The sequence below is a fragment of the Pezoporus wallicus genome, unplaced genomic scaffold, assembly GCF_028554395.1.
Source record: "Pezoporus wallicus isolate ANWC-B61680 ecotype Strahan unplaced genomic scaffold, APGP_CSIRO_Pwel_v1 contig_161, whole genome shotgun sequence".
NCBI classification, from domain to species: Eukaryota; Metazoa; Chordata; class Aves; order Psittaciformes; family Psittacidae; genus Pezoporus; species Pezoporus wallicus.
The window spans coordinates 421,155-448,473 of NW_026642654.1; the positions used below are offsets into that span (position 1 = coordinate 421,155).

Here is a 27,319-nt window from a genome sequence, read left to right on the forward strand (position 1 = left end):
TAACAATTAAAAAATGTAATCATTAAAGAATCCACTCATTTTGTGCACTTGGCATTTATAAGAATCCAAATACTTCAGAAACTAATTTTAAATACATTTGAAGATGGAGTCAAAACTACAATTATAACAATACATTGTTTTAAGAATTGAAAAATCCAATGTATTTTGTATAGATCTGCAATATAGTCACACAAAATATTACATCAGTAGCTGGTATGCCAAGGACATATTATAATGACATCTGTGCTTGCTTCATACCCTGCATATAATAGATACAAACAATTGCAAGGAAAATCAGCAGGCGAAGTTTGGTGACATGGACAGTGGGATTGAGCGCACCCTCAGAAAGTTTGCCGATGACACCAAACTCTGTGGTTCATTTGATACACTGGAGGGAAGGAATGCCATCCAGAGGGACCTTGACACGCTTGTGAGGTGGGCTGATGCCAACCTTATGAAGTTTAACCATGCCAAGTGCAAGCTGCCAGCTGGGCAGGCTTTTAAACAGCTAGGCCTGGGGCAGCTCTGAGGTTGGGCTGAGGATGTATTGATGCATGTTACATTAAAACCATTATGTACAAACAATTTGGGATTCAGAAGCTTTCGAGTTTCCCTCATGTAAAAGCCGAGCGACCTTTATTAATGAATTATCAGTGCTTTCTACCCAAGGTGTGTACGACCGTCAACCACTGAGGCGGGGTGGGCAAACTCCCAGCCCACCTTCCCTCTCAGAGGAGCTATCCTCTGCCGTGGCTGTCGGCAGGCGGCAGGCGGCAGGCGACAGACAAAGGCAGAACAGTGCCTCATGGCTGCCACCGCCTCTGGAGGCACCTCTGGGTTGGGGCCTGATAGGTATGAGGAGTTGTGCCTGGAGCCCACTGCAGGCAGCACCACAGCAGCCCCCACCTCTCTCTTCCCACTCCCGGAAATAACAGAGCGCGTGCGCGGAGGGCACTTCCGGCTGCGGTTGCCAGGGTGACGCGGCCCACCGAGCCGTGCTGCCGTGAGGAGCTGTGAGGGGTGGCCCTCTCGCTCCGCCAGGATGTTCATCTACCTATGCAAGAAGGTACTCCTGGGGCACGGAGGAGAGCCGGGGCGGGAGCCCCCGGAGGTTGGGAGCTCTGAGGCCTCGGGGCGCTGAGGGGACTCCTTGGGACTCTCCCGCTGGTTGCAGCTCTGCTGGCGCTGGTGGTGCGGTCGTGGGGTTGGCCCTTGCCCAGAGTGATGCCCTGATCTGCCCTGCCAGCTCCTTCGCGGCCTGGGTTCACGGCTTGGGGCTTTGGTCTTTGCTCTTGAGATGTCGGTTCAGCTCTTGTCAGAGCTCTGTGCATCCCTCTCCCCTCCTTCGTTGCTCATAATGCCTTCTCAGCACACCTTTGAAGATGTCCTGCTATCATGATTTACTGCATGTGTTAGGTTACCTTTTCTCAAGCTTTGTGTTGCAGTTTCACTGGTGCTTGTAACTGTCTTTTGTTTCTTTTTGCACGTACTGATCTGTTGGTAGAAATAAGTTTACCTGATGTGGTATCATAGGTATCTTTGAGGTGTTCAGTTAGAGTGTTTTTAAAATAAAACATGATTCTTATAGCTGTGTAGAGATACCAAATGCTTCTTTTTCAGATTGCAATTCCTGGTAGTGTTCGATTAAGATGTATTTCCTGGAATAAGGATCAAGGCTTCATAGCCTGTGGTGGAGAGGATGGATTACTGAAAGTCTTAAAATTAGAAACACAGACAGGTAAATGAGTGGGTGATTTTAGGTTTGTTTGTTTATTTGTTTCTTTGTTTTTCTTAAGAACAAAATCCACTGCACTTCAGGAAGCATAACTGCTTCCACAAGTTTCTTGATGGTATTGCACCTTTTAAACCTGTACATAGATATGTATTTGCCAAAACATCCAATGTTCTGTTACTTTCTTTTGCACAGATTTCCTCCAGCTTGTCTTACATGGCGCATGTGTAATTTGTGTACCCGTTACGTCTGCTGAAGTTTTTTTTACTGCTTTTTTTCTTTTTCAGGGCACATGTTTTATTCTTGTTCATTTTGTATAGGCTTTCAGGTTATTTTTGAATTTATCTTATGATTTCTTTATTTTGTTTCAATGTTGTCTAGCATCTTCATTATTTTATGGAGAAAGCTGTCAATTTTTGTCTTAATAAAAATGTTCCAAGAAGAGTAAAATCTAATATACTTCCAAATTATTTTTAACTTCTTTTACTGAGTGTTACAAAACATGATAGCCCTGGTTGTTTTTTTTTAATGTGTGGGGTTTTTTCTTTTGTGTGTATGTTTGGTTTTTAGTGTTTTTTTTTTTTTCCCCTGAAAAACTGCTTGATCATAAAGAGTGTATGAATTTGGATGACAGATGTGAATAGCAAACACATTGAACTGAGGGTGGAAAATTCATTCTGCAGTTACAATTTACATTCTTTTAGGTGAATAATTTTATCTGTGTAAGCAGTGAATGGAGCTGCAGTATTGATAGAGACACAGTAATATGTGTGCTTTGTTAGGCTGATTTTATAGCTAGTTTTGTTATTTTCAGATGAAGCAAAAATAAAGGGACTCGCAGCTCCTAGCAATCTTTCTGTGAATCAAATTCTTGAAGGTCATAGTGGTAAGTGGCTTTGAGTATTTAATGTACTTTTGCTTAGAATAAAAAAATACAAGATTTTGTGACGTTAATAGAGTAATTTTGCCATAACTTTTTATTACAAGTCTGAAACAAAGATTATTACTGTTCAGCTCAGGTATATAATATCTTGGCTATCTATTTTTTCCAAGTTATCTGATGAAAGACCTACAGTCATGATCCGTGAGTGAATTACTGGGTTGAGAATCAAACTGATGTAGCCTAACTTCAGTTCTCATGGCTGATGTGTAATGCAAAATGCGTGCTGCACAAACCAATCTCGGCTCTTTCTCTTACGATTTAAAGTTTACTTATGGATTTTGCAAGTCTAAATCTGTGTCCTTTGACATTACAGCCTGGCTTGTGCTTTGTATTACCTCAGGCTTTGCTTTTTCCAAATTATTTGGTACCCATTCATTATCCTGAGAAAGAAATACTGATTTTTATTTAAGTGGATGATGCTGCTGTATGTGTTATATTATAGACAGACTTTATTATTTTTTTTTTAATCATGCAGTGCTACTGGTATAGCACTTGTTATCTCTGACTTTAGCATGGTTAATTTGGAAATGCTACACAGTTGCATGGGACTGGAATATTTTTTTCAGTGTTTATGTAGAAGATCATGATATGTTTGTTCACATACTACATTTGTAGATGACAGATAAAGAATGTTTTATATCAGAAGAGAAAAGCTAAACAGATGGGCAGTCAATGCTGAAATTGCTGAGTTAAACATTTACAGTTTTACTGTGGTTCTACTGTGGTTTCTTTTTCAAAAAAGGAGAACAATTTTCTCTTGCACTTTTTATATGAAGTTTTAAATTCTATATAATAGGCTAAAATCAGAAATGTCACTAAAAGCCTCTATAAGCATTTTTTCTAGAAACATATGTGGATGGATAAGCTTTTAATTTTTTATGGTATATGAGATTTCCTTGTATGTTATGGTAGCTTCACATTTATTCTGAAGAAATCAAATTTAGTTCAGTACACCCATTTTTTGCCTTAAATATATCTTTGTTTTCTCTTTATTGACAAATTACAATATGTGTACGTACATGGACTGCCGTATAGAATCACAAAATGGTTTGGATTGGAAAGAACCTTAAGACCATCTAGTTCCAGCCCCTCTGCCATGGGCAGGGACAGCTCCCATATGCAGACAAAGTTTATAGAGGTTAGAAAACAGGCTAGAGAAGGATAGTGTGTGGAAGTAAAAAATGGATGCAGGGAAGCATTAAACTCTTGTGAAAGAAATGTTAAATGATCATCATCTATGGACAGTGGGCTATGAAGAGAATGCAAAATCCTTACATTCTTTGAAGAAGTGGTCTTTTCATGAGGATTTGCAGTTGAAACCTGCTAACAGTCAGGGTTAAATAGTTAGTTAAATATATAAAAAAGTGAATTTGTTTAATGGATATTTTGAATGGATGTTTTAAATTCTGAAATAGATTACTGTTACCTTCACAAATTCCTGACATTCAGGGTATCTTTGATTGCATCTGTTGATAAAGTTCATGATTAAAAGTCTGAAAAATGGAAAGGACACAGAGGAAATGGATGACTAGCAGTGAGGACACGAAGGAATGTGATGCTTGAAGTGGCCAAGTTCACATCCAGTGTTGAAATCAGATGCTGCTTAGAAGCCACTGTTTGAAGATGTCTCGGGTCAAATATTTATGAGTAGGATCCATATGAGACTTGAGAGTCTGCAGGAATTGAGTTTAGAGTTCTCTTTTTGGTAATCGTGAAGGAGATTTTGTTTTAAAAGTGCAGCATTACTGAGGATCAACATACTAAGGGGAAGAGAAAACTAAAACTTATTATGACAGTAAAGTTTTCTTGGCTTCACAGACTAACATGTCAGAGATGGTCAGAAACTGCAAAACTATAATTTGGGTTTCACATATTGAAGCAATATTTTGAGCAGAATTTGGAGAGGATGTTAGTCAAGTGGGTGAATACAGAAGCAAAAGGAGCTGTTTAGCAGGATTTTGAAAGAAGAAATGAGAGACACAAAAAGAATGCCCAAAATTAGAGTCTGAAGTGCAAATTTCTGGAAAGCTCCAGGCTGATCAAGTTGGATGTGGTGAGTTTTATTAACTTACTTAAATGATGTAAATAAAAAAACTGTATCATTTTCTAGGTTCTGTTCAAGTAGTGACATGGAATGAACAGTATCAAAAACTGACTACAAGTGATCAAAATGGACTTATCATTGTGTGGATGCTGTATAAAGGTACTCTGCAGGATAAATCTGAGATGGGATAATATTCTATGTTGTGAGAAATCTTTTTGTTTTCTCTCTTTTTTTTTTTTTTTTTTCCCCCAGCAATTAAAAGAATTCCTACCCAGGGCTTTTATTCTGCAGACTGTAAAGCTCAAAATAGATTTAAAAAAATTTCCAAGTTTTTATTGTAATACTTGTCAACATTTTTCACAGTGTAGTCAAATATAGAAAGGTGTTTGTCCTGTAGAGATACCTTAGGAAAAGATACAAATTTTTAGCCACGTGCTTTGTAAACTGCTCTAAATTTCTTGTTTTCTTCTATTTTACTTTATTTCCTTGGAGGAAAGTAGTATATTGAACCAAAAAAGAAGCAGTGCTTGTTTGTATAGGTTCTGTTCTGGGTATTGTAGTATTAAAAGTTCTAAAAGTGCATCAAGCTCAGACGTATTGGTGGTAGAACTGCAAGAATTAAGCAACCCTGCTGAGAACATCAATTATATACTTTCATAAAAGCAGCGTTTAGAAACGTGTAATTAAGGCAGTAGACTAATATGACTTCAGGAAGGGATTCTATAGGTATGTAGCGAATAAAAGACAGACTAGGGACAACGTAGGCCCCTCTGGAAGCTATCAGGAGAGCTGGCTACCCTGGATTTGGAGAAGGCTGAGGTTCTTAATGACTTCTTTGCCTCAGTCTTCACTGGCAAAGACTCTGACCACACCACCCAATTCTGGGAAGGCAGACACAGGGACTGTGAGAATGAAGACCTTGAGCCCACTGTAGGAGAGGATCTTGTTTGAGACCATCTTAAGAACCTGAACATGCACAAGACCATGGGACATGATGAAATCCATCCGCGGGTCCTGAAGGAGCTGGCAAATAAGGTTGCTAAGCCACTGGCCATCATATTTGAAAAATCATGGCAGTCAGATGAAGTTCCCGATGACTGGGAAAAGGGAAATACAACCCCCATTTTCAAGAAGGGGAAAATGGATGACCCAAGGAACTACAGACCAGTCAGTCTCACCTCTGTGCCTGGCAAAATCTTGGAGCAGATTCTCCTGGAAGGCATGCTAAGCCACATGAAAATCAACAAGGGGCTTGGTGAGAGCCAGCATGGCTTCACTAAGGGGAACTCCTGCTTGACCAATTTGGTGGCCTTCTATGATGAGGCTACAGAACTGATGGACAGGGGTAGAGCAGCTGACGTCATCTGCCTGGACTTGCGCAAAGCATTCAACGCTGTCCCACACGACATCCTTGTCTCTAAATTGGAGAGACATCAGTTTGATAGATGGACCACTCGGTGGATAAAGAACTGGGTGGATGGTCACATGAGAAGAGTTGTAGTCAATGGCTCAATGTCCAATCGGAGAAAAGTAACGAGTGGCGTCCCTCAGGGATCGGTGTTGGGACTGGTCTTGTTCAGCATCTTAGTCAGTGACACGGACAGTGGGATTGAGCGCACCCTCAGCAAGTTTGCCGATGACACCAAGCTGTGTGGTTCGGTTGGTACACTGGAGGGAAGGAATGCCAACCAGAGGGACCTTGACATGCTTGTGAGGTGGGCTGATGCCAACGTCATGAAGTTTAACCATGCCAAGTGCAAGGTCCTACACCTGGGTCGGAGCAATCCCAGGCACAGCTACAGGTTGGGCAGAGAAGCGATTCAGAGCAGCCCTGCAGAGAAGGACTTGGGGGTGTTGGTTGATGAGAAAATGAACATGAGCTGGTTTCAGTGTGCGCTCGCAGTCCAGAAAGCCAACCGTATTCTGGGCTGCATCAAAAGGAGTGTGACCAGCAGGTTGAAGGAGGTGATCCTGCCCCTTTACTCTGCTCTTGTGAGACGGCACCTGGAGTATTGTGTGCAGACTTGGTGTCCTCAACATAAAAAGACATGGAACTGTTGGAACATGTCCAGAGGAGGGCCACGAGGATGATCAGGGGACTGGAGCACCTCCCATATGAAGACAGGCTGAGAAAGTTGGGGCTGTTTAGTCTGGAGAAGAGAAGGCTGTGTGGAGACCTCATAGCAGCCTTCCAGTATCTGAAGGGGGCCTATAGGGATGCTGGAGAGGGACTCTTCACTAGGGACTCTAGTGATAGGACAAGGGGTAACGGGTTAAAACTTAAACAGGGGAAGTTTAGATTGGATATAAGGAAGAAGTTCTTTAGCGTAAGGGTGGTGAGGCACTGGAATGTGTTGCCCAAGGAAGTTGTGAATGCTCTATCCCTGGCAGTGTTCAAGGCCCGGTTGGACCGAGCCTTGGGTGGCATGGTTTAGTGTTGAGGTGTCCCTGGCCATGGCAGGGGGGTTGGAACTAGATGATCTTAAGGTCCTTTCCAACCCTAACTATTCTATGATTCTATGATCTATGATTCTATGATTCTGTAGCTTTCTGTTTGTTGTATATTACACTGAAAAGTTATATGTAACTCACCATCTCATGTTTACTTCTAAGCAGACCATTGTCGTCTTTCTCCATTACATTGAACTCATAATTTGATTGCTTGGTAACTTATATATATTATATATATAACTAATATATTTTATAGTACATGTTTGTTATGTATTTATTTTTTGAACAACTTCAGGAATTCATATGGCTAAGAAACATCATTACCATCCTATTTGCATATCTTTTAAAATGAGAATAGTTTTACTGTTTGGATTCAGTATCTTGCATCCACTAGGTGATTATCAAATCAGAAGTATAACACAGTTTTTCATTCACTACTAATAGGTACTTGGTACGAAGAGATGATTAACAATAGAAATAAATCTGTTGTTCGAAGTATGAGCTGGAATGCTGATGGAAAAAAGATTTGTATTGTGTATGAAGATGGTGCTGTGATTGTTGGATCGGTGGATGGTAAAATTTAAGCTATACTAATTATTGTGGTATTACATAGCTTTTTTTTTTATATATTATGTAAGTAGTGGCTCTTTGTCTCTAGATAAACAGGAGCAATAGTTACTTTCTAATTGTTGCTTTGATTTTCTTTAGCTATTTTAATTTTTACATTGGAAAATTGAATCCTATTTTTAACTTTGTGTCATATTTATTAAGTGCAATCAATATCCTGTTACAGGTAATCGCATTTGGGGAAAAGACTTGAAAGGTACCCACCTGTGCCATGTGGCCTGGTCCTCTGATAGCAAAGTTTTACTCTTTGGAATGTCAAATGGAGAGATTCATATTTATGACAATCAGGGAAATTTTATTGTAAGTTCATGGTGATATAATAAAGGTATTAACAGGCTTACTTAACTTACTAAACTTAGCTTACAAAAACTTACTTCCTGTTAATGTATTTCATGTTTGTTTAGTTGGTGGAATTCATAGTTGGTAGACTTCAGTACTGAGAACTGGACAAGATCTTGTGTAGAGAGTTTTTATTCAAGATTTATGCATCTGCAGCATTTTAATATAAATATTTTTTTCTTGGTAGCTAAGTAAATATCACATCAACTAATGCCTTTTTGCCTTGCAGTGGTTACTGAAAATGTGAAAACATGTATGTGGTACTAATTAAATGAAGTTCATGTTAAAAGTACTATTGTAGTATAAAGCAATAGTTAGAATAAAGCAGTGTTTTCCATTGCTGCTGTCATTCTTTATTACATAAGGAATGTTACATGCTTCAGAGAACACCCAGTAATAAGTGCGTTCTGCATTCCTACAACATTGGCTTGTTTATTTATTTTTATCTACTTATTTGTAGTACTGGAATATATGATAATGCTATGGCAAAATGCTAAACAGAAGTAAAACACAGACTTTGAAATGAGTGATGTTCCAAAGAATCATGTTTACTTTTAGATACCTTTTATGGTGAATTTCCTGTTTGCCTTCTCGCCTTCCCACTCCCCTTTTCTCTTTCTCATCCCCCTTCTCCCCTTTCCTTCTTCAACCCCCAACTGTATCTTTCTTTCTTCCCACTGCTGTAGTCATGGTGTTTCTACCATGTGCTGTAGATTATTGAAATTCTTTAAGTGACTTGTTGTCCCTCCCACCCAACACTATGTATGGCTGTGCGTGCCAGCCCTTGCCCTCTCTTCCATAACTTACCTGCTAGCCCTTCTTGAAGTGATCCAGGTGCACTCTTATCTTTCAGAAAAAGCCCTTTTCTGTGTTACCAGGTGTCCAGGGCTAATTACTACAAAAGTAAACTTATCTTAATTGCTGTCCTAATTTGGACGTGTATTTTTTCCAATTATTTTTATATATTATTCAAGTGATTTTTATGAAGAAAAAGCTGACAAAATGTTTCCTGTAAAAATCCTGTGGCCAGGATTGGTTTAAATTATTTGTATTTTTTTTGTAAAGTTCCAGTAGGATTCTTTGGGTGCATGCTTGTGGTGGTGGGTTTTTGTTTGTTTGTTTTTTTTTTTTCCTTTGAAAAGTAACTTAAAAGCAATGAATGAAAATGCCAATATTAAAGTGCTTCTTTGTAGTTAAAATACGTGGTTTTGTACCTCTGATCTGGCTTCAAATAAGGAAGTTTTTCAAACTTAAAATTTTGAGAATGTGAAAATTTTTCTTGGGACAGGAAAAAGATTTGCGTACGTATCTGTTCTTTTGCAGTATATCAGTAAAGATGTAAATTGTTCTAAATAGCATGTTGTATATGACTTTAAATAATTAATGATTCTTATTTAGGTGAAAATGAAACTGAGTTGTTTAGTGAACTTAACTGGAGCATTCAGCATTGCTGGAATACATTGGTATCATGGCACAGAGGGCTACATTGAACCAGATTGTCCTTGTCTTGCTGTCTGTTATGACAATGGAAGATGCCAGATAATGAGAGATGAGAATGACCATAGTAGGTACCAAATGTGGGGTGCTAATTAATGAGCTACTCGTGACCCAAAATGTTGACCTGTATTTATATTCTTTATTTCTTAAAAACTAGATCCTGTTTTGATTGACACTGCTATGAACGTAGTATGCATTCAGTGGAACCACTGTGGAAGTGTATTGGCGGTGGCTGGCTCCCTAAAAACAACTTCTCAAGATAAAGATGTAAACGCTGTACAGTTCTATACTCCGTTTGGTGAGGTAAAAATATTTAATACATAAATTTTTTTTTATATCTTAGTATGATTTGTCTATGTGGTTGTTACTGGTTGAATCTGGGTGCCAAAATGTGGGTGTTTAGTGTGTTTAATGTGCTCTAAGGTATCTGGGATATCTACCTGATCTGGAAAGATGACACAGGATCAGGTCACCTTTTAGAACAGCGAGTTAGTGGTCAGCATGAAAATCCGAGTGCATCTCATAAACCACTAAATGGTGGGATATGCGTAGTGTCTAATTTTGAACACCTGACTCTGATACCTGAGTTCAGACTTAGCAATAAGTGATCATCATCTACAGAGGTTTCCTTAGTTGAAAGTATTAAATGGAACTAAAGGTTTTGGCAATACTGTTATCAGGCTTCTAATGTCCTTGAGATTAACTGAAACAGGTGTGCCAGATTCTCTATCTATTATTTAGAAGTAAATCTGTTAGATTTTAGAATTGTTTTGTTCTAGTTCTCATATTCAAGTACAGGCTTAACGTTTTGGATGACTGTATCTTGTGTGAATAATGTGTGACCAGTATGTGGACTTGGTATTTGCATCTTATCAAAGGCATGAAATAGGTGCCACACTATGCCAGTTCATTAATAACAGTTTATTTAGGCACAAAGTTATGCCCTCAACAGGCAAGTTAGATCTAAGCATAGGTATCAGTGGTCTGCTTGGTAAAATGCTGTATTTTTTTGAAGTCCAAGACTATTAAAAATCTGACAGTTAATAATTGATGAATGTATCCTTTATTACACACATCCATATTATTTGCAAACAAAAAGCTTCACAGAAACAAGTGCTCTGTGGGACTAAGGTTACAGTTCTTGAAAACTTCTTTTTCAGTTGTTTCCTTCGGTCAACTTCAAATTCCATGGCAAAATAAAGATGGAAAAAAAAAAAAAAAAGATGGAAAGTCTGTTTATTTGTTAGCTCTTAAATTGGAAATGGACATCTAACTGCCTTTTTTAGACTTTTTTTGAAAGGGAATAAAGAGGAAAATGCCCTTTGCCTTACTACGAATTGTGTACCCATGCAGCTAATTCAGTGCATGTTCTTGACATAGATTAGCTATTTGTTTTTATTTCTTTAAACCATCAGGTAAGGGTGTTGTATATCAACTGGGGCATGTCAGGTAGTGGTGCTACTGTTGTGTATATTTTAGTAGGAATTGAAATTATGTAGGTGATTCAAGTTACCAAACAGGAAAAACTGTTTATATTGACATTCTCCATCTGTTACTTAGTTTTGTAAGTTTGAACTACCACTGAGTCCTGGTGTTTCTTTGTATCTAGGAAAAAAAAATAAGGCAAAAGAATACTTTACGGAAATGCATGTTAAATATCTGTTTGCATGTGTATTGTACTTGGAGAGTCATTAAAGGGTTCTGTAAAGAGGATCTATGTTTGGTTTTCATCAACTATCAAAACTGTTTTCCTATGAGAAATACTGACTCTTTTCCTTTCCTTGTTTTACACAAGCATTTGCGCACACTCAGAGTGCCTGGCAAACAGATCTCTGCTTTGTCTTGGGAGGGAAGTGGACTGAAAATTGCACTGGCTGTCGATTCTTACATATACTTTGCAAACATTCGTCCTGATTACAAGGTACATAGTAATGAGGCACTTAGCTACCACATAATAATAGAATCATAGAATCATATAATGTTTCCTGTTACTATGTTTCTGAGTGTGTTGAAAAAGTAGTTCTCTCTAATACATAAATCAGAGCTTAATTTATGATTACTGCTTGATCAGCAGTAGCGACTTGAAGTTTTAGTGGACTGTGAGTGTCTTGGTGGTGGAATGACTTTAGCTATTGCTTTTACAGTGAATTTATGATTTTATTTTCATAATATGTAAACATATGCTTTGTTAATATTAACAGAATTGGGCATGTTTCTCATGTTGGTAGTAACTGGGGCTTGTCACGCAGTTAAGGTTCCAGTGTTTTTATTGCTGTTTGGTTAAAATGTGTGGGCTAAGTGATACAGTGGTGTTTGGTTGAGCCTTAGTTTTACTGTCATACTTTTGGTGGTGAATTACTAGTTTGAACCGGGAGAGTTGTTTGGAAATTTGAACAGTAGAAACTAATACAACCTGATAGGCACATTTCCTACTTTTACTTCAGTTCCAAATATACTTGAAGAAAGTGTGAATTCAGCTAATTCTGAATCATGTTTTTATCTTGTCTGCCACATAGGGTTTTTGTTTGTTTGGCTGGATTTTTTTTCTTTAGAGTTAGGACTATTTAACTTAAATTTACAGTTTAATAAAAAAAAGCAATTACTGTCCAGTATACAGTATTGTATTCTTTTTTTTTCCCACCATATTACATGTTTTTAATTATCCGTGTGTAACCGCTGTGATTAAAGAGACAGAATGTAATGTGAGGAACATACTGCAGCTATATTGAAATGTATTGTTCCACTCAGTTGTGAAAAATTATTGGTCAGGGAGTTATATACACCAGTCTGCTGGGAAGCCATTTCAGGTAGCTTGTTGTAAATCTGATGGAAATACTTTGGAAATTTGAGCTGGAAATTAGTCTTGCAGGAAATGCTACTTAATGTTTATTCTGGGAAATGTGTAACAGCTGGAGCACAGGCCTATTGCTTTTTCTTAAAATCATCAGGATATATGAGACCATGTGTATTTCAAGGTCTGGCACAGTTTGCAAATGAATAATATTTTGAAATGTTAGTTTCAGGAACTGCATGTGTAAGCTCCTTTTTTTGTTTTTGTTTCCCTTTGCATATTTAAAGTGGAAAAAGGTGTGCTCAAATGAATTTATTTCTGCAGCAAATAAACTCTTAACCTCTTGGTAGTATGCTCAGTTTCAATGTTAAGTATTTTTATGGTGAATGTTGTGTGTTGTCCTTCAATAAATAACCCACATTACTATTGCTATGTTCTTTCTGATTACATCAGTAACTAGATATTCTAAAAGGTTGCAGTCATTAAACGATAGTGATTCAAAGATGTCATTAATTTTGGCTGGATTGGAAGTAATGACCTGGAGATGGAGTGTTAGTATCACATTATCCATCTCCTGAATAATTTCCTGTATTTTTCAGGTATTATCATAATAAGAGAAAGGGGTTCTAAATTAATATGACAGTAAAAACTATGAATAGAGCCAACCTTTTTTAAGCTATTCATAGTTTATATGTAATCTCTTTGGAGTTGAAATACTAATTTAGATTCTATGCCTCTAGTTGCATTTCTTCTGGTGTATATTACATTGTTCAAATCTACATTGGATTTCACTTTATATCCTAATCATTCAGCATTCTGGGGTCCTTTGCCACTTTTTGAAATCAGTTTTATATTTGACAAACCTGATTTACAGTTTACTGACTTGTTACCTGATAATTTACTCATAAATTTTGAATATTCAGAATAGTATAAGTTCTAGTTTGCATCTCTGGGAAGGATCTGGTGGGTAGTGCTCTGATTGGAATAATGGTAGTTTTTTTACAACTCTTCTATGTTTCTTCCTGTATCCAAAATGAGCTTTATTTTCTTCAAAATCCAAGTTGGTTGTATCAGTTAGGTCATCTTCATTAACACATCTGTGGCCTTTCTGAAAGATAATAAATGATAATAATAAATGAATGAGGTACAACTTCTAGGGCTAAAAACATGATGACCAGTGTGTTGTATTTATCCATAATCATCTAATCCCATTATTTATTTATTTATTTATCACATTTCTACCTTGTGTGAAAGCTGGATTTACTGATTTGTGATTCCAAAAATCAGTGCTTTTTACATCTGCCCACTTGTTCCTCTGGCTGTCTTCCACAGCATTATGTTTGAATTCCTGTTGAACTCGACAGATAACCTTTGGGTTCTGACAATCTCACCTGGAGTATTGTGTGCAGTTCTGGTGTCCTCAACATAAAAAGGACATGGAACTGTTGGAACAAGTCCAGAGAAGGGCCATGAGGATGATCAGGGGACTGGAGTGCCTCCCGTATGAAGACAGGCTGAGAAAGTTGGGGCTGGTCAGCCTGGAGAAGAGAAGGCTGCGTGGAGACCTCATAGCAGCCTTCCAGTATCTGAAGGGGGCCTATAGGGATGCTGGAGAGGGACTCTTCATTAGAGACTGTAGTGATAGGACAAGGGGTAACGGGTTAAAACTTAAACAGGGGAGGTTTAGATTGGATATAAGAAGGAAATTCTTTCCTGTTAGGGTGGTGAGGCACTGGAATGGGTTGCCCAAGGAAGTTGTGAATGCTCCATCCCTGGCAGTGTTCAAGACCAGGTTGGATGAGGCCTTGGGTGATATGATTTAGCGTAAGGTGTCCCTGCCCATGGCAGGGGGGTTGGAACTAGATGATCTTAAGGTCCTTTCCAACCCTAACTATTCTATGATTACCATTCAGTTTATAGATCTATTCTAAAAGTTATTTTGATGATAGTTTATTGCCTCTGTTTCATTCCCTTTAGAGTGTGGGTACCCTTCTGGCCAGCTCTCTACCAAGCTTTCTGCTCTCTCTAGTAAATGTTGATGCAGAGAATTCTAGTAGTTTTTCTACAATTGCATCATCATCCTTAAGTGGCTTGCTTTATATCTCCTTTATTGGTCAGCTTCACCTCTTTTCTGAGATGTCTTCTGGATTTGCTTTTTAGAAAAGGTCTTCATTACTAATTTCTATAATTTAAATTAGTTGAATGCAATAAAATACATCTTAATGGGGTTTACAGTATTCATAGAATCACAGATTGGTTTGGATTAGAAGGGACCTTAAAGATCACCTAGTTCCAACCCCTCTGCCATGGGCACAGACACCTTCCAGTATACAAGGTTGCTCAGAGGTGCTTGAATATTCCATTTCTTCTTTTGCCCTTTCTCCTACCTGTTACATGAATAATTACATTCTTCTGGGCAGAAGGGAGGTTTTTTCTCATGTTGTTAATATGGAAGATGTGATGTGAGTTAACATATTGCTTTAATATAATTGGTTATTTTTGTCTGCTTCAGTAATTGCACTGTTTGAGGTGTTTATTTTATTTCTCTTGGGAAATGAACATTGAGTTTTCAAATCAATAGTCATAGAGCAAGTATTTTCATGGCAAAAACCATCTTCACAGTGGGTATTTCTATGTACCTGCTGAACAAGTAAGAAACAGGGGAAAGTGAGATCTTGTTTCATTTTGAGTTTGATCCTTCAATTCTGATTGCAATTGGCTATTCTGGTGATAGGAAGGCTTCTTTTGCCAGTTTAATACTATGCCAACAATGTATTACCAGAACTGTGTTCACATGCTTTTAATAAATCAGTTCACCACCAGAACAGTAAAGAGTACTGAATACTGATTGTGTATATGGAATAAACACTTTCTTTCATAGCTGTGAACAATTTATCATTGAATTCTTGTGATTTATGATGGGCTTTATCAAAATTGTCTCTCTTGGCAGTGGGGTTACTGCTCCAATACGGTTATTTATGCGTATACTCGACCTGATCGTCCAGAATACTGTGTAGTCTTTTGGGACACAAAGAACAATGAGAAGTATGTAAAATACGTCAAGAGCTTGATTTCCATAACAACTTATGGAGACTTCTGTGTTTTAGCAACTAAAGCAGATGAAAATCAACCTCAGGTAAAAATTCTTTTAATTTTCATTTGAAACACTCTGTTCCACATGTCAATGCTTTACAGTCAGAATAAGATGAAATATAAAATTCTGAATCTGTCTCAGTGTGTCATTCAGTTGTCATTTGACAGAATGGCACTGGAATGGACTCAGTGTTTAAAAACAAAGAACCCCAAAAAAGTCATAGCGATAATGTGCAGAACTGATTCATTGCCTCTATATTTTAACTCCTTGTAGCCATTGGTAACTTACTGAAAACTGCATACTTCCAAATTAATGTTTCTTTAGAAATAGTTAAAGAAGCTAAAAGCAGGAGAGGATCAGAATGGTAATGAAGACTTAATCAGTCAGAAGTGATGGGAGGGGAAAAAAGGAAATTTTTAGGTAAATCCCATGTTCCTACAAACTGTTCCATTTATTTATTTTAAATGGATTGACAAATGATATAATTTGGTTAATGTATGTTTGGTTAGCATGATGGATTTTCTTCTTGTGTTTGCTTCTGAATTCTTTCCTATATCACTTGTATATTGCTTACAAAGGAGGAGCATGAGATGGAGTCAGTTGGTGCAGCGGTAAAAAATATGCTTTTTGCTGCTTTGCTTGATTGCACAATAGGTGGTGTACTGTCATATGAATTGAAAATCTGGTACCCATGGCCAAAACCATTTGGTGAAGTTGAGTGCAATAAAATGAGATTTTTTTTTTTTTCCTGTATTTTCCTTTATAATAGGAAACAGTGGAGGGACACAGTGTAACTTTCCTGAGCATTTTAGCATCTAAAAATTACAGATAATGAGTTTTTTCAATTCTTTTGAAATGGCTCCAGTGTAATTATTAACACTGTTAATGAAATGAAGTGAACAAGCTTATCCTTTGGGTAGCAGTTCATTAGAGTTGCTTTCTGAAAAACAGATTTGTTTTGCAATAGATTTTGGTCATTAGAATTGTGATTTCAAGATGGCAAAAGGTAGAGCAATAGCTGATGGAGAAAAAAGATTAATTTCATCAGAAACTGTTCAAAGGTGAATGTGATTAAGTTACAAGGAACTTACTGGTGATACCCATAGCAAGGTTTGAGCTTTCTGCTTTCATTAAATCAGATGATGATTTGATCTTCCTGCTCCTGGCACCACCCTATATGTTCATGCAGCCTCTGTCTTGGATACTGTTACGCCATCGCCTCTTGGCAGTCCTTGATCTACTGAGTTAGAGCCTCAGAAATACGTAAAAGTGCATAAAAGAGAAACTGATTATAGAGTGAATTGATTATAGAGTGAATTTTGGGATAATTTAACAGAGAATAATTAATATGAACATAATGGAAACAAAAAGCCAGGAGTGGTTTCCTAAAGAGGTGGAGACTCAACATAATTTTTTTTAAAAGATAAATTTGAGAATGCTGGTGGTATGTTTAGCTCATGAACAAATAAATAAAACCACTACTTTTGGGAAGGTTTTATTAGTGGCAGAGCCAGAATAATAAGGTATAATAAGCTAATTAATTCACAGAAATGGTTGTTCATAACTTTTTCATTGAAAGAATGAAGTTCATACAGCAGCTGAAACCTAAACTCTGTCATTCTCATGTAATGAATGAGCTATCAATCTATCAGTTTCAAGGGGTAAGCTGTACAGTCACTGTAGACTTTGCAGTAAAAGTTGCTACTTAATTTCTCATTCAAGACATTCTTATTTCCTTGTGCAGTAATCATAAAGTTATTTAGTCCTTAGTTTAGATCTGGAAAAATAAATACATTAGCAACCACAAGAAACGCTGATGTGTAGGTCAATTTTTATTTATTTGCTTTTTCCTGAGTTTAATAGACTAAGCTGAGGTATCTATGCTATCAAAGCCTTCCCAAGCGGGATTACAAGAAGGGCTAAACTAACAAAACTCACTAATTTTGTAGTATCTGCAGTACTGCAGAGTAGAGGATAGCCTTATTCACAATTCTCCCCACATGTAGCCTTCTTGGAGGTTCAAGGAGATTGAGGTCTGTGAAGGACTGTTGGTCTGTTCTGACTTCTGGGAGCTAGCAAGGGGTTCTGATGCAGTTTATTACCTATTGCATAGACAGCTATGCAACAGTTGAGTCACTGAGAAATTGTTGGTGTGTCATGCTAGTAAATCATTGCAGTACAGCATGTGCCTCGCTCAGCAGGGTGGTGATGGGACACTGGCTGTCTTGCCCATATGCTGTCTGTGGTCCCTGCTGGTGGGTACATCCATGTATTGTATTTTGTCTGGTAGATTTGCTCCTTTGCTGAAGACAGCCGGTCATTTCCCTGTTTTGTGCTTGGCTTCGTTTATAGTGCTAATTGGCAAATGCCTCATTACTCTCGTGCTTAACGCTGCTTTATATTTACTGCAGTAGTGGTCCCTCTGTTTTTTTGTTGCTGACCAGCATTAGATTGTGTGAAATGTGGGTTATTTACAAAAAATGTGGTTGTAATGACACTTGCTTTTATTTTCATACAGTATGTGCTGGTTCTCTGCAATTCTATTGGCACTCCCTTAGATCCCAAATACATTGATATTGGTAAGCAACCCGCAATAGTCTGTTGTATTTTTTTCTAGTATTTATAATGAAATTCTTATGCAGGTCTGTTGTTCAATGATGAAACAATCACTGTGTGGTAACACCCCTGGCATCCAAATGTTTTGATCTTCTGTTCTATACATGGTTTAACTATGATTTTTATACTGGCTTCTTACATGGACTTAACTCTCCCTAAATGTATTAAATGTGTGATCAGGGGTTTCCATGTTGTGAACCGTAATTTGTGTTGGAGATGGCCTATTCTCTCTGCAAAAAGTAACTCTTCCATCTTAATCAGTCTTTTTAGAGAAGTTAATTCCAAGCCATAATGCTAATACTTGGTGTTAATATTAAACAAACAGCCATTCTGTCTGATAAAATAGATGGGAAAAGTGTCTAGCAAAGTTTTGGTAAGAGAGATGATGAGGAAACTAAGGTGAAGAACTATGAGACAAAGAGGTAACAACAATTTATAGAAGCAAGGAAGTAACAACAATTCATAGAAGCATAGAGGTAGGAAAAACTACCAAGCCAAGTATAGAAATAGTTGAGGTCATAAATATCACTGTTTTTCTCAATAAGTGCTACTGTGATTGAAATCTGAAATAAATGCTCTAACTAGAATGACAGGTTAGACTACTGAACAGTTTTTATTTTATTATACAGTAGGTTTGTAAGTGTCATTTTCTAACGTTGTTGAGTTTTTCAGTGACAGCAGGAGGAAATCAGCTGTGAGTCATATGTGTATATTGTGAAATTCATGGCTGATATTGTAGATCATAATTGAAATGAAGAGTATCCTGCTCTGATGAATCAGTTTTGTCTTCTGGAATATGTGTGAAATACTGTGATACTTCAGTTTTTATGTCAATTTTACAATGGATGGAGGAGAGAAAACAAACAAACAAACCAACCCCTCTAAAAAACCCCAAACTGAGCACTGAAGTAAGATGGTGTGGTGGGTGGTAATGGTGTGGGTGGGGTGTCTGTTGTGTACCTCCTGTCCCGTCCTCTTCTGTATGCCTACTTAGTCTCCTGGGCTGACTTGACAGGTGGGATTGGAGTGGTGGGAGGAGGATTCAGGGAGTTACAGGAAGTAGTTTCTATCATTTCTACAGCTGACATCTAAAATAAGTTCAGTGACTCATTCCTGAAAAGGGTCTTTTTGCCTTCTGCCAAGTACAAAGAAGCCCAGGGCAACCACCTCATCTCTGTCAGAGATGTCTAAAAATAGGTGAGACAAATCTCACTCAAATGGTCAAAATTAGCTTTGCATGTCCACCTCTAAGTCTGCATTTAAACTACATTTTTCTAGTGTTCTGTTTGTGTGAGCTTTCTAAAGCTATCTGTGATAGTTTTATTTCTTTATGTTATAAGCAAAGGTATCAGTTTATGATCCCCCCATTGCAACCTATCTCCTTCAGCTGTCTGAACACATTAAAAGAATTTTACCCTATGACTGAAAACAGTAAAAAAGAAATACAATTTAACTGAAAAATGCTGTAGTTGTTCCAGCTGGGTTTGAATTGTGCTGAAGAGATTAAGCAATCTGGAAAAAGCTACTCTTCCTTTAGCTTAACTAGGCATTATGCAGTCTGCTGCTGTTCCTTCCAGTGTCAGAGGATCAGTTTAGTGCATAGATCTACAACGTGGTTTCCTAGGGTGAGTTCATTTGTGAAAATGCTAGGGGTTATAGACTTCAACCTCATAGACAGGCAAATAGCTGATGTGAGGAATATTTAATTTTCGAGTCCTGAAAAATTTCTGTAGTCTCAATAGTTCAAACATAACAAGCAAGCCTTTCTTTGCTGTGTAGTAAACATAGCCAAAAATTCAACCTTTTCTTAATATGTGCAGTCTCTAAGACTCCTTTTAAGTTAACCCACCAAACTTAGGGAAGGGACTTAAGATGAAAGTGAAAAGCAAGCACCTACAGTTGCAAGACAATTCCAAAGACCATGTGCTGGTTTTATCATAGTTGCTTTCCTTTTCTGTGATCTCTGAAGATACAGCTTTATAGAACAACTTGAAATATTTATAAGGTCAGTTTGTGCAAGATGTAGACTCCTGTACACAGTCAAGGTCTTAACATGCAGTGTATCATGCTGTTTATCACAGTTGGAGCTTCTTGGCAATAGAAAATATAATTGCTCCAGTTTGACAGGGTGCTGAACTTAAGCAGCTGACTGGCCTTGCTGAGATCAATAGAAGAGAAGACCTTGTGAAACCTTAAAGGCAGAAGACCTTCTGTAAGGTTTTTCTAAGATTCCAGTTGGTGCACACATCTGAATTGTATAAATTGTCAATTTATAACATTTTATAAAATTGTTTCAACAAAGTAGTATTAATCTCCTGATGACAAAATAATTGTGACCATGCACAACGTTTGATTCACCCCCAGGAGGTGCAAATCTTACACAAGTAGCTCAAGAAGGGCTCAAAAAAAGTGCTTATTCCTTTTATTCTGTTGAATTTTAAATTATGTCATTAGCTTTCTGATGATTGCCTCTGCTAAGGGTGGCAAAATAGGATTAATCAGTCATTATCTGGTCAAAGGCCATCCCTTCAGCTTTCTTTAGATCTTAATGTATGGTTACACCTTAAAGCTCTTCCTGGTGTTGCTGTTTATTTTGACCAAGGGTATTTTTCTTTCTGTGCTTCCTGTGCATTGTGTTTAGGGTCATTCACAATAGCTAGTGTTTGCTAGGCAGTAAATTACTCTTTGTCTCCATTGTCTAGCATTATTATGTTCCATAGGTACAAACATTAACCAACACAGTTTCTTCTGTGCTTGTTTTACAAGCTTTCTGTCAAAAGTCCTTTCATGAATAGCTAAATATATATTATAGAAGGTTAAATATCTTGTTATATAATATCTTTTTAATGGAAACACAGCAGATGGTATCTGCTAAGAATGTCATGCAGGCTGGATTATGTCATCTTCTTATATGTTTTTAGGAGCATGGACATAGCAAAGTGTCATTTTAAGAAATGATAATCTACAGATTAGGGATTATAATGAAATGCTGATCTACATGTGAAACAGCACCTGAACTGCTGTTATTTAAAGTTGATAATTTTAAACTATAACTGATCTTCAGTATTTTGTTGTGTTCTCTAATCCGTGGCCATTCATGAGTTGTCCCATGTGCAGTTCAGTTTTCCCTGCTGCTGTCTGATGCTTTTTTCTATTTATGAGTGAACAGTTCTAGAGACATTTGAATCAAGCTCTAAAATTAGTCTTATCAATAACATCTACTTAGGTTGGTCACAGGTTCTGAGGAACAGCCTGTAACAGGATTGTATGAAAGCATCAGTTCAGTCTTGTGTCTGTCTGTCAGATTGCTTCCTTTCAACCAGATTTAGGTGTGATTACTTGTCTCTCATGCTTGTATATCCCATTTCATATACTAGAAAGTGTCTCAGCTTTTTCATGCAGTGAAGTAATATAGTCATGCACTAAATCTGTTTTCCGTTATTTTTTAAAGAAGATTAGACATGAAAGCAGGTGTTTTCTAACTGTTTTGAAGTGAGATGCATTGAGTGTGGATGAAATACTGACATTACAAAAGGTTGTTTGAGATTCCTGGATATATAAGAAATAAACTTTCTTTCCTTCAGAGAGGAGGTTTTATGAAGGGACAGTGAAGAGAAATGAGGTGAGAAAAAAAAGAAGGGCCAGAGAAAACTTAAAGGACAGTTGTTCACGTTGATGTTGTTTTAATGGGGTGGTGTGTTTAATCCTTTTCAGTATTTGATCATTGAAAAGTAAGACAACTGTTTAAATGTTTTCATTATCCGAAAATTAAGTATTAAGATACTAATACTGAAGTTAGCTATCTGCAGAATCTGTGGGAAGAGCTAGACAATCTAAGAAGTCTACGTGTTTAGCATTGAAAGCTGCCATGCAGTGGAAATGCTGACTAGGAGAATATCCTCTTGCCTCCTCCCTTATGATGCTTGCTTTTCTGTCTGCTTAATAGTCAGAGCATGAATTCTTTGAAGGGCACTGATGCCCAAGTGAGCAGCAGTTGCTGCTAAAATTGAGGCCACTGCATAAGATGATAATACTTCCCTACACTAAAGGAAACTAAGTAGTTAAAACAGGTGAGTAGAAAGGAATTCTAGATCTTCCTCTCTTTGAAGGGATTGAAACGAGCATCTTTCCTTTTCCAGGAAAGGACAAACCCCATTCCTTCCTTCTCTGCTTAGCAACAGCCCTAACTTGGGAGTGGCTGGGTCATCCTTTCCTCATATTCAGTCTATGCTGTTAACACAGCCAAGAAGGAAAGCATTTTAGGAGCAGAGTGTAGCCCAGTGATTAAGGCTCTGAGGTGAGAATGGGGAGTAGAATCCTTTAATTTGGAAGTGACCTACAAGGATCACCTAGTGCAACTGCCTGACCATTCCATGGCTGACCTGGAATGCACATTATTAAGGGCATTGTCCAAATGCCTCTTAAACATGGACAGGCTTTGGGTCTCAATCACCTCTCTAGAAAGCCTGTTCCAGTGTTTGACCCCTCTCTCTGTGAAGAAATGCTTGGATTTTAGTTTCTTTTCCCACATATTTTTCTGTTTCTAGTTTTTTTTGTTTGCTTGTTCAATGCTTGTCTAGTATAAAATGCTAGAGCCATTCTAGAAAAAATTCCCATATGTTGTCCTTTTATGCAGTTGTTAAGGCTATGTAGGCATTTTTGTAAAAGGTCTGGTTCCCACACATAGATGCCGCTTTTCCGGATGTGTTTCTGAAAAGATGTGATACTGATGATTGTGTCTGTGTGCTGTGTATCCCTCTCCCCTCTCCCTGTGATTTCACATTTGGCTTATATCACACAGAATCACACAGAATCCCAAGGGTTGGAAGGGACCTCAAAAGATCATCTAGTCCAACCCCCCTGCAAGAGCAGGGTAACCTAGAATACATCACACAGGAACTTGTCCAGGCGGGCCTTGAATATCTCCAACGTAGGAGACTCCACAACCTCCCTGGGCAACCTGTTCCAGTGCTCTGTCACTTTCACAGTAAAGAAATTTTTCCTGATGTTCACATGGAACCTCCTATGCTCCAGTTTACACCCATTGCCCCTTGTCCTATCACTGGACATCACTGAAAAAAACCTAGCTCCATCATCCTGACACTCACCCTTTACATATTTGTAAACATTGATGAGGTCACCCCTCAGTCTCCTCTTCTCCAAGCTAAAGAGTCCCAGCTCCCTCAGCCTCTCCTCATAAGGGAGATGTTCTGCTCCCTTAATCATCTTTGTGGCTCTGCACTGGACTCTTTCAAGCAATTCCCTGTCCTTGAACTGAGGGGCCTAGAACTGGACACAATATTCCAGATGCGGCCTCACCAAGGCAGAGTAGAGGGGGAGGAGAACCTCTCTTGACCTACTAACCACACCCTTTCTAATGCACCCTAGGATGCCATTGGCCTTCTTGGCCACAAGGGCACATTGCTGGCTCATGGTCATCCTCCTATCCACCAGGACCCCCAGGTCCCTTTCCCCTTCACTACTGTCAAGCAGGTCAACCCCCAACCTGTACTGGTACATGGGGTTGTTCTTCCCCAGATGCAAGACTCTACACTTGCCCTTGTGGAATTTCATCAAGTTTCTCCCCGCCCAACTCTCCAGCCTGTCCAGGTCTTGCTGAATGGCAACACAGCCCTCTGGTGTGTCAGCCACTCCTCCCAGTTTAGTATCATCAGCAAACTTGCTGAGGGTGCATTCAGTTCCCTCATCCAGGTCGTTGATGAAAATATTAAACAGCACTGGTCCCAGCACCAACCCCTGAGGGACTCCGCTAGTCACAGACCTCCAGCTAGATTCTGCCCCATTGACCACAACCCTCTGCCTTCTTCCTTCCAACCAGTTCTTGATCCATCTCACTACCTGATTATCAAGCCCACACTTCCTTAGCTTATCTATGAGGATGCTATGGGAGACAGTATCAAATGCCTTACTGAAATCAAGAAAAACCACATCTACTGCTCTACCATCATCCATCCACCTAGTTACTTGCTCATAGAAGGCTGTAAGATTGGTCAAACATGACTTCCCCTTGGTAAAACCATGTTGGCTGCTCTTAATGACCCCCTCATCCTTGATATGTCTAGAGATGGTGTCAAGAATAAGCTGTTCCATCACCTTTCCAGGGATGGAGGTAAGGCTGACTGGTCTATAATTACCTGTGTCCTCCTTCTTGCCCTTCTTGTAGACCGGCGTGACATTTGCCATCCTCCAATCCTCAGGCACCTCTCCGTTTCCCACGACTTACCAAAGATGATGGAGGGTGGCTCGGCAATGACCTCCGCCAGCTCCCTCAGCACCCGCAGGTGTATTCCATCCGGACCCATCGATTTATAGATGTCCAGATTGCTTAACTGATCCCTAACCCAATCCTCATCTACCAAAGCAAACTCCTCCTTTATCCTGACTCTTTCTGGGGCTATAGGAATCTGGGTCCCCCGGGGAGAGTCTGCAGGAGTAAAGACAGAGGCAAAGAAGGCATTCAACACCTCTGCTTTCTTTATATCCTCTGTCTCCAGGGCACCCACCTCATTCAGCAGTGGGCCTATATTGCCTCTTGTGTTAGTTTTATCCGCTATGTATTTGAAGAAGCCCTTTCTATTGTCCTTAACCCGACTTGCAAGATGAAGTTGCAAGGAGGCCTTAGCTGTCCTAATTGCCTCCCTGCATCCTCTAACAACTGTCCTATATTCCTCCCAAGTGGCCAGCCCCTCCTTCCGTAATCCATAGATTCTCTTTTTCCGCATGAGTTTGCCCAGCAGTTCCTTGTTTAACCATGCTGGTCTCCTGGCTCCCCTACTTGACTTCCTACCCATTGGGACACTCTGATCCTGAGCTTTGAAGAAGTGGTCCTTGAATGCTGACCAAGTATCTTGAGCCCCTTTACCACCTAGTAACCTTTCCCATGAGACTTCCCTTAGCAATTGATTGTATCCTTCCATTGCTGTTGGAAAGAAGGGGAAGCCCTGCCCTCCCTGCTTGCTGCTTGTTCTTGCCCTCTCCAGAATTAGTGATTTTCCCTTTAATCCAACTTAAAACTAATCTTTTATTTATTTAGTTTTGAGGTCAGTTAGATGAATGAACTGATCCAGCTTACTCCGTGGTCAAACTACTGCTAGAGCTGATACAGAAGAAATGGCAGGGAAATGTGCCAGGGGTTGGTATGTGGTTGTGTTTTTTTTTGATAGCAACAATAATTTTAAGTCTTAGGCATGCTCATAAACTGTCTAATTGATTGTACTCCTCTGGATAAAGCATGGATGTCGCCATCTTGTTTCTGTATGACAACAGAGTTTATCTGAACATGCTTTTTTTTTTTCCCCCAGTTGAGATACTTCAAGGTATGCACAAATCATAGAATGGTTTGGGTTGGAAAGGACCTTAAAGCTCTTCTAGTTCCAGTCCCCCTGCCTTGGGCAGGGACACCTTCCACTAGACCAGATTGCTCAAAGCCCCATCCAAACTGGCCTTGAACACTTCCAGTGATGGGGCAAATGAGTAAGTTTAGCCTCTATGGGAGCTGTAGGTCAAATGGGAAGTCACTGGTGAGTCTGAGAAATGCCCACAGCTTTCAGAGATGGGCTTAGTTTAGCCTTGTCTTGGAGTAAAGTGTTTAAACATTGACTAAACTGAGTCCAAATATGAGGCTTAGTACTAAAAGCTTGTAATTTGAGCAAGAAAAAACCTTATTTCCACACAGGTCAGAAGAGTCTAATGTTTCATTTTTAAAGGACAAAAGCATTGATTGTTACAACATGTACAGCTGCGAGGTAATAAGAGAACACAGCAAATACATATAATGTATTAATGCTGTTAATGAAACAGAAGAGACTGCATCTTCAGTTGTATATGACTAATTATTGAAATGAATGTGCTATATGAAGTACACTGAATTGCACATAATGTAAACAACTGTATTGCTCACATGTTAAGCTTCATCGCTAAGCCTTCTTCCCCAGTATTTACGTTTGTAGTGGAAAAGTATTCTATAGCCATCAGGTAGCTTATGTAATTCTCTTGGTTTTAAAGAAATAAAATCTGCTCAATCAATCTTTGGCCCTCTGTCTCTCCTAGTTCTGCTCTTCTTTATGGCAGGCTTATAGCTCCCTCCAGAGTTCTGTTCCTTGCTAAAATACAGAAAAAAATGTGATTGCTGTAAAAGTATCAGATTTTGTGCTCTCAGCATATTATCTGTATGACTCAGTGTTTCACTAACAGCCTGGGCTACACAATTATTGTGAATTTGCCTGTTTTGTCTAGTAGCATACTGATTTACCTGTAGAATTTAAAGACATTGAGGGATTTACTTAATAGGTTTCAACATTTTTTCTATGCCTTTTTATGTGCACTCACTGGTTTTCAGAAAGATGAATAAAAGGATTGTAAAAGGGAAAAAAATAGCCACAATGCAGTCAAGACAGTGTTTATAAAGAATAATGTAATGGTTTGAGTATATAAATGTATCATATATATTTTTTATTTTGTTCACCAAACACTGTCAGCAGGAATGAGATACTCAATCTATCCACATACCCTAAGTGGGCTTGGGGCTAAAGTATAAAAAAATGCCCAGCCTTCCTACACTGTGATCTTTGGATGCAATAAAGGAAGCTTAAGTGCATACTTTGCTAGATGCTTAATTTGCTGCCATGCAGATGAAGAACTGTTTTTTGGCCCAGCTATTAATTAAGACACAAACAGCACTTCTAGTTCTTGTCTAACTGAAAATTTGTTAACTGCTTTTAAGTGGTGCTAATCGAAGAATCTGGATTGTCAACTTTTGAGTAGTCTTCCTTTTATTTATATTGGAATAATTACAGGTATGTCAGATATGGAGGTATTTTATAGATCTTGTTGGAGATGGGAAATACTCCTGACCTGGGCATAAACCTGATTATTCGTTTATATGTATTTGATGTCTTCTGCCTTAGCACATGGAAAATTGCTGAAATAATAGGGAGAACAGTGCTGATTTTAAAATCGGAACTTGTGAATATTTCTCTGTTCTCCTGACCAAGGCCACAAGGCCCCAGTGACATTTCTTACCAATTAATGAAAACTGTGGGTTTGGTTTTGGTATTTTTTGGGGGGTCCTTGGTTTGTTCTTTGTTTGTTTTTTTTCATTTTAACTCATGAAGATACGGTGTCATCCATTTGGGAAAAAGTTTGCAATTGAACATCTAGTCCAA

General features: G+C 38.6%; 1 protein-coding gene across 3 annotated transcripts in view; it reads left to right on the forward strand.

The window, feature by feature from the left end:
- The first annotated feature begins 1,036 nt into the window (after positions 1–1,036).
- Positions 1,037–27,319, forward strand: part of WDR35 (WD repeat domain 35) — a 47,580-nt gene continuing 21,297 nt past the window's right edge. For 2 of the 3 annotated variants that reach the window (XM_057431748.1, XM_057431747.1), the window contains exons 1-11: positions 1,037–1,066; positions 1,621–1,738; positions 2,547–2,618; positions 4,786–4,878; positions 7,615–7,743; positions 7,964–8,097; positions 9,535–9,700; positions 9,791–9,936; positions 11,429–11,554; positions 15,375–15,560; positions 18,037–18,097. In XM_057431748.1, the coding sequence (XP_057287731.1) occupies positions 1,043–1,066; positions 1,621–1,738; positions 2,547–2,618; positions 4,786–4,878; positions 7,615–7,743; positions 7,964–8,097; positions 9,535–9,700; positions 9,791–9,936; positions 11,429–11,554; positions 15,375–15,560; positions 18,037–18,097 (1,255 nt within the window). In that variant the 5' untranslated portion in view covers positions 1,037–1,042. The remainder of the gene's footprint in view (positions 1,067–1,620; positions 1,739–2,546; positions 2,619–4,785; positions 4,879–7,614; positions 7,744–7,963; positions 8,098–9,534; positions 9,701–9,790; positions 9,937–11,428; positions 11,555–15,374; positions 15,561–18,036; positions 18,098–27,319) is intronic. The other variant, XM_057431750.1, reaches the window with a different exon arrangement.